This window comes from Oncorhynchus tshawytscha, linkage group LG12 (genome assembly GCF_018296145.1).
Source record: "Oncorhynchus tshawytscha isolate Ot180627B linkage group LG12, Otsh_v2.0, whole genome shotgun sequence".
Taxonomy (NCBI): Eukaryota; Metazoa; Chordata; class Actinopteri; order Salmoniformes; family Salmonidae; genus Oncorhynchus; species Oncorhynchus tshawytscha.
In genome coordinates this window covers 60,456,739-60,464,238 of record NC_056440.1, presented here as the reverse complement: position 1 = coordinate 60,464,238, position 7,500 = coordinate 60,456,739, and the positions used below count along the sequence as shown (strand labels likewise).

At 44.2% G+C, this 7,500-nt stretch overlaps 1 protein-coding gene across 2 annotated transcripts in view; it reads left to right on the top strand.

Moving 5' to 3' along the window:
• The window catches only part of LOC112244915 (neural-cadherin), a 205,708-nt gene that overhangs the window by 173,967 nt on the left and 24,241 nt on the right, over positions 1-7,500 (top strand). For both annotated transcript variants that reach the window (XM_042330852.1, XM_042330853.1), the window contains exons 24-26: positions 3,894-4,021; positions 5,396-5,523; positions 5,981-6,104. In XM_042330852.1, the coding sequence (XP_042186786.1) occupies positions 3,894-4,021; positions 5,396-5,523; positions 5,981-6,104 (380 nt within the window). The remainder of the gene's footprint in view (positions 1-3,893; positions 4,022-5,395; positions 5,524-5,980; positions 6,105-7,500) is intronic.

Here is a 7,500-nt window from a genome sequence, read left to right as displayed (position 1 = left end):
TCCTACATTCTCTGCAGTTCCCCTGGGATTAAAAGCCCAATGTAGCCATTATATCAATAGCTAATCGTTTCTGGATAACAATTATGTAGCTTACTCTAGTAGAAATAAACAAAAACAGCTTTTTAGCAAAAAACGACCTTATTTCTCAAGCAATAATTTTGCTAGGACTATCTGGGAGTTGTCTGAGTGGGGAGGGAGAAATTGAAAACCAGCTGTTATTGGCAGAGATGTTTGGAACTCTGTTATTCATCTATTAACTAATTCACCACCTGGTGATGTCACCAGGCAAGCCAAAACTCCACCCATGCAAAACATGCTGATTAGAAGGTCCTTGGTAGATTGTATTTTCAACCAGAAACTATCAGGAAATAATATAATTTTTGTTCACTCTTTTACACTGTTAGTTTCATCAGCTGTTGCACAATATGATACAAAACACAGGAGAAATAATTTTGACTGCACTAGGCCTTTAAGTGATAGAGCACCGAGCCAGTATGGGAAGTAGCCTGCGTTTAAAGCAGGGCTGTTCAATTCCGGTCCTGACCGAAACACTTCTGTTTTTTTGTTTCTACCTGGTAGTTAATTGCACTCACCTGGTGTTCCAGGTCTGAATGAGTCCCTTATTAGGAGGAGAGGATGAAAACCAGAAGTGTTTCTGCCCTCCAGAACTGACATTGAACAGCCCGGGTTTAGAGAGAATGGCATCCTATTCCATTAGTGCATTATAAATTGAATAGGGAACTATTTGGGATGAGGCCAGTGTCTGTTACTGCCCAGCTTGGGCCTGTATGAGATTACTGGACAGGTCTGAGGTGATTTGTTCTGGGCTGGACAGAGCAATGGATGTCTTTGGTTCTGCTTGTTAACTTTTCCATGGCTCATAATCTTTGTCCCGGTCTGATGTGGGTCAGATAGATATGTGCTTCATACTGAAAGCATTATATTGAGTTATGGATGTGTATAGTGTAGGTTTGCAGGGCATATGGTATCTTTTAGAGTGCCCATTGGTCTGTCCTCTCCTCTAAATGTAATACGTGTTATATTTCTCTCTAAATCCCGCCAGAGATCTAGACCCTGTCTGTTCTGCCTCCTGACTTTGACGGCTGGAACAGTGAGATCATAGTTAAATGAGTCGCATTATTGTAAACTCCCCCTTCTCAAGGGTACGAGCCATGGGGCTGAGCTTGTCCAATCAATAGACAAATTAACCGGACAAATTAAATTTGGGTGATTACGTACTCATGCAGAATGGGAAACAGGCTCTCAGGGCTCGGCTGGGGATCCAGTTTACACCTCGTTGCCAAGAGTTGCATCCAGCTCCAAGGATAGAGCAGAAAACAATGTCATCACTCACTTTGTCTCATTCTGACCTGATGGCAGCCTATTTATCATGCTTTTAATATGTGGAATTCAGATTTTCTTAATAAATGCAACTCAAAAGCCTGATGTTTCAAAAAATGATTGAGTAACGGTATGGAAATAAACTCAATGAATGTAATGTTTATATGCTTGCAACAATGTAAGCCAATTTATATGGTTGTTTTGCAAGGTTATTGCATTTTTTTACCCATAATAAATTGAAACATAATACCCGGCTGAATGTAAACATCTCAGGCATTTGGCATTGGGCTATTTTTACATATTTTGCTTTATGCAGTACTACTGTTGGTGGTCTCAGAAGGAACTGAGAAACAGGCTGACTGAGAAGGAGGTGAACCCCCCCCCCAAACACACACACAACACCCCAATACACACACACACGTGTAGACACAGCATCTGGCAGATGAAAGCGAGCAGAGAGATACACTGAGTGTGAAACGCACATTACGGTCAATTTGCAGAAACCTGTTTCACAGTCTTTTAGCGCTGCACCCGTTTCAAAAATCGCTTTTAAGTTTGGGTCCTGTTTCCTGGGGGTATGGGGGTGTTTGCTGACAGTCAATTTATATTAAAGGCACCACAGTCACAGACTCTCTTTCTCTGTTGCTGGGCTGCTGATTTGTATACACTGAGTGATTTGTAATGCTGTTTATGCAGTCCATATTCTCCCGGCCTCAAACATATTCCCTTCAGGAACTTCAGAAAAGAGGCAATTTTTTCATATTTAAGTGGGAGTGCCATGCTTTGGGGGCTGAGACCCCCTGGCTTCCCCCTCACCAAGACGCTCGACAGGGAAGGTTCATCTGCAGGGATGTCGAGGAGGAGACCATGATGAATAAGGGATGAGGAGGGGAGATTAGCCGTGACCGCGCTGAATCCGCCAACCAGAGTTTAAGAGCAAAAGCTTGTAGTAACCTGAATACACCCGGGCGTACTCTCCCTGTCCAAGATCATTTGATACGGCACAACATAAAGCCCATGTGGCCTGTCTGCCCACCCTTCAGCCTCCCTGCCTGACCAGCCCAGCCCAGCCGGTCCATGCCCATGGAGGTTCTCCTCTCAGGCACTCAACACCCCTCTCCTGTCCTTCCCTCTCTCTTTTCATCTCAACCAAGCCTTCCACCGTTCACACCTGTCACCCCACAGTCTGTCCCCTTTTCTCCTGAAATGTCACATCAGCCCCAACAAGGAGGGTCGGGACCCTTGTCAGATTGAGACACCCTGTGGGACAGTGTCAGTCTTTTGCTTGATGGTGGTGGCCACTGTGGGCCTTTCACATGAAAAGGGCTTTCCACTCAGGCTTAGCCTGGGCTCTGTACATCAGTGACTTACTGCTAGCTCAAAGTAATCTCTGTCTGAGCACAGGTTGCCTACTGGGAATCCACTGTGAGAACACTGCAGAGAGACAGGTGGGAGAGGGAGAGAGAGAAAAGGTTGGGGTTATATCAGAGGAAGACACGACAAGCCAGACCGAGGGACTGTCATGGAGAGAGGCTGGGCGGAAGAGAATGAGATGACGAAAGCCAGAAAACGATAAAGACCTATGGAAGAGGGAGAACAACCCTCTCTGTCAGAACAGAGCATTTGCGAGCCTAGAAAATAGAGCAACGTGGAGTTTATATTTACAGCGCTATTCTCTCCTGAACTCTTAGACTGTGGATGTCATGTTGATTTATGGAGAAACAGTGGTTGGTTGACATGTTGTTTACCCACAGTCCTTTGCAAACAGTATAAAGCATACAACGAGTCTTAACTGGTTCATTAATTTTTAATTTCCCATTTGACTAAGTCAGAAAATAGAATCACTTTTTAATGTTTATTGTCTTATAGTGGGGGGCATAATTGCATAGCGCCAGGCACTGTTGTAATCCTTATTGTGGAGTGAGCATGATGACGTCGGACTGTTAGTTATATTTAACTGGTTTACTATTAGCTTTGCACCTTTTACTGTTGTTGTTTTTCAGGTTCTAATACTGGCCCAGGTTATTAGATGTCATTTTAAGTGCGTCATCTTTCTGAACAGACTGCAGAAAGCACTGAGGTGGTGCCTGTTTTTACTTTAATCTGGGGTTGGGTGAGCACACACCACTCTTACAGAATTTCGACCGTTTAAAAAAATATATATATATATATTTTATTTCACCTTTATTTAACCAGGTAGGCCAGTTGAGAACAAGTTCTCATTTCTAACTGTGACCTGGCCAAGAATAAAGCAAAGATAAAGCCAAGCAGTGCGACACAAAACAACTACACAGAGTTAAGTTGACCGCAGGTCAGTTGACCTTGATTAGTTGACTGTGCTTCACTGTGGTTGCTTGTTCTTGGTGTGTTGCAGTGATCAGATGAAATGTGTACAGAAGTGACGTCCTCAGGATGAAGTGGTCTGTGTGTGGTTGTATCTGATCCTCCCTGGCATTAAGAGTATGTGATGGGGGTTGTGGATGGTCATCCCTGGGGATGTGACCACCATGTGTGACCTCATGTCGGTGTCCTCTCTCTCTCTCTCCCCTCAGAGCTGATCGATGGCACTCCCACACTCAAGATAAACCATGGCTCGGGCACACTGGTCTTGCAGTTGCCAGGCAACGTGAACGTGGCGGACAGACGGTGGCACCGTCTGGATGTGAGGAGCAACAGTAAGGTGGGTGTCTGAAGTCTGAGCTGCTGCCAAACTTCTACCATCCCATGGACCCCCCCCACACACACACACACACACACACACACACACACACACACACACACACACATCCTCCCCAACACTAGCCATATGCTGTTCATTCTTATAGAACTCCGGGGGAAGTTTAATGCAAACAGGTGGTGTCTCTACTAGACTAGTCCTGTTTTCATGACATCGTCTGGAGAAGTAAGAGGGTTTGAGTGGTTTGGATTCAGTGGAGATCGAATGGATACCTCCTGAATACATTACTGTGTACGGCCGCAGTGGCTGTATGACAGCGCTAACAACAACTTTGTTCGTCTACCAGGTCTGAAAAACAAACTCAGGGTTATTCGGGAAATGGTCAATGTATTATATAAACAGTGTCATACAAACACTGTATTAGTATTTGTATGCCATTTACAAACTCAAAATTAATGCACCTCAATGTCTGCTATGAAGTAACTTGCTGAATATGCTTGTTGAAAACAATGAACTGGTTTTGAGTAGATGTTGAATAGGACCTTTTAGAAGCAAATTTGTTACATTTGTATGGTTAGTTAGTTCTCGCAGTAGAATATAGTACAGATAGGTATAATACAGATATTAAAGAGGAATTACTGGCAATAATGGAGCTCATATTAGACTGGTGGGCCAGCCAGTATCTGATGTCTTGATATTCCTGATGTCCTGATATTCTGGATGTCCAGATATTCTGGATGTCCTGATGTTCCTGATGTCTTGATATTCTGGATGTCCTGATATTCTGGATGTCCTGATATTCTGGATATCCTGATATTCCTGATGTCCTGATATTCTGGATGTCCTGATATTCCTGATGTCCTGATATTATCTGATGTCCTGATATTCCTGATGTCCTGATATTATCTGATGTCCTGATATTATCTGATGTCCTGATGTGTTGACATTCCTGGTGTCCAGATATTTCTAATGTCCGGATATTATCTGATGCCTTTATGTTCCTGATGTGCTGATATTCCTGATACGCTGATATTCCTGATGTCCTGATTTTCCTGATGTCCTGATATTCCTTATATTCTTGATGTGCTGATATTCCTGGTGTCCTGATATTCCTGATTTCCTGATGTGTTGATATTCCTGGTGTCCTGATATTCCTGATGTCCGGATATTATCTGATTCCCTTATATTCCTGATGCCCTTATATTCCTGATGTGCTGATATTCCTGATGTACTGATATTCCTGATGTGCTGATATTCCTGATGTCTTGATATTAGCTGATGTCTTGATATTCCTGATGTCCTGATAATCTGGATGTCCTTATATTCCGGATGTCCTGATATTTCCGATGTGCTGATATTCCTCATGTGCTCTTGTAGGAGGTACGCTTCACACTGGACCGCTGTGCCGGGGCCACCGTCATGGAAATGGAGGGAGTGGGCAGCTGGCTGACCACAGAGGACCACTCATCCTGCGAGGTCACTGGGGTCACGCCCAACCTGGACAGGTAGCCTACTCACACCTCTCTCTCGCTCTCTCTTGCTCCCTCTCTCTCTCTATTTGTGTCTGTCTGTTGCTCTCACTCTTTCTTTCTTTCTCTCTTTCTCTCTCCCTCTAGCTCTCTGTCTTTCTTGCACTCTATTTCTTTCTCTCTCTCGCTCTCCTTCTTTATTTCTCTCTCTCATTCTCTCTCCCTCTGCCTATCTGTCTCTCTCTCTCTCCATCTCTCTCTCTCTCTCTCTCTCTCTCATGCTCTCTCTCTCTATTTCCCTGTCTGTCTTTGTCTCTCTCTTCCTTTACACAGAATACACACCTTTCACATAGTCAAACTCAGAACACCAGATTGGTGGGGGACAAGGCCATGTATTACGGGTTGAAAAAAGTACTGCAGTAGAAAATAGGGACGGATAGGTGTCTGAAAATATACTGAAAAGTACGGACAATGTTGTTATTTTATTCCTCAGGCACCTGAACGGGACCCAGGTGTTACAGCTGGGTGGAGTCAATGAGGACCTGCCCTATGTCTACCCGCAGTTACAACACAAACACTTCACTGGCTGCATCAGGAACCTCGTTGTCGACAGCAAGGTAACGCTCGCTACAATGTGTTTCTTCCCAATCATCACACACCCTGAGTAGCCTTGGGAAGCGATTTAGCTCTTATACAACACATAACATCTCCATTGTAAAGAGTTACACTTGTGCTGCAGGCAGCATGGTGTTGTTAAACTGCATACAGCAGCTTTCAAACACTTCCACACCTTTCCCACGGACATTGTCACAGCAACACTCCTGTAGAAAAGGTATGATCCGGGATCGCATTCAGCGCATATCCACTAGATACAGTCTGAACTGGTAGATATGCCACCATGGCAACAGTCGTCACGGGGAGGACAGCGGTCCTTCTGCCCATGTGACTCCATGACACTGTGTGACACTGGGAACTAAAGGTATTTGTCACTAAAACACTCTCCTGCACGCCCTCTGGCTACAAAACGTAGGGCTGAGGTTCGATATAATATTCATAGATCTCTTATTGTAGACTGGAAAGACTGGGGGCGTGGGTGGAACATGTGAGAGAGGGGGAAGACAGGAGGAAAGGAGGAGGAAGTCTGTGCCATTGAACTTGTTCAAGCGTGAGGCAGGGGTGAATCTTTGGGCAAGAGAAGGGAAGTCGCAGATTTTTAGACTTCAATTGTTTTTCTACTCTGAATCTACATCTTCTCACAATGTCACAGTTGATTTATGTTACTCTCTGTTGCTGCTTCTCTCTCTCTCTATTTGTCTGTGTCTCTCCTGCTCTCTGGGACAGATTAACTATACTATGGGTCTGCAACCATGCACTAATGGTTTTCATTTTCAAAAATGAAATGATCAGTAAAATGAATGTGAAGAAAAACCAATCTGTAGATGAAAACAGACTTTTCTTAATGAAAGCAACTTGTGAAAACGTTGATGCTTTCACTGAAAGCGACTTACATTGATGCAAGCATACATTTTTCATATGGGTGGCCCAACGGGGAACCCAAGATCCTTCCGTTGCAAGCGCTATGCACACAGGACCACACATACGCAAATGATTAGCAAGTCTAGTCTTCTACATCTATCCAACTCTGTTCGACTCTCTCTATCCATCTCTATATTTCTGACTGAGTCAGAGACGGGTGCTCACGACTGGGACAGTCTGCTAATTATGTTTGGTGAAAAAATGTGATCGTGATTGGCGTCTCACGCACATCAACAAACGCACACCTGCACACATAGATGTATGTTGGATCTTTGAGTGTGCGTAGTATCTCTCTGTAAATGGGTATTGACCTCCGTCTTGAGATGGACCAGACTTGGAGTACCCAGCTCTATGATGAGGTCAGAAACAATTTGTACCATTTTGAAGATTGGCTCAACGGCTACCATGGTTTACGAGCAGCTCCGCTGAACGGTGGGAACTCATAAACGGGGAGATTGGACATATTAATGTCCTTTT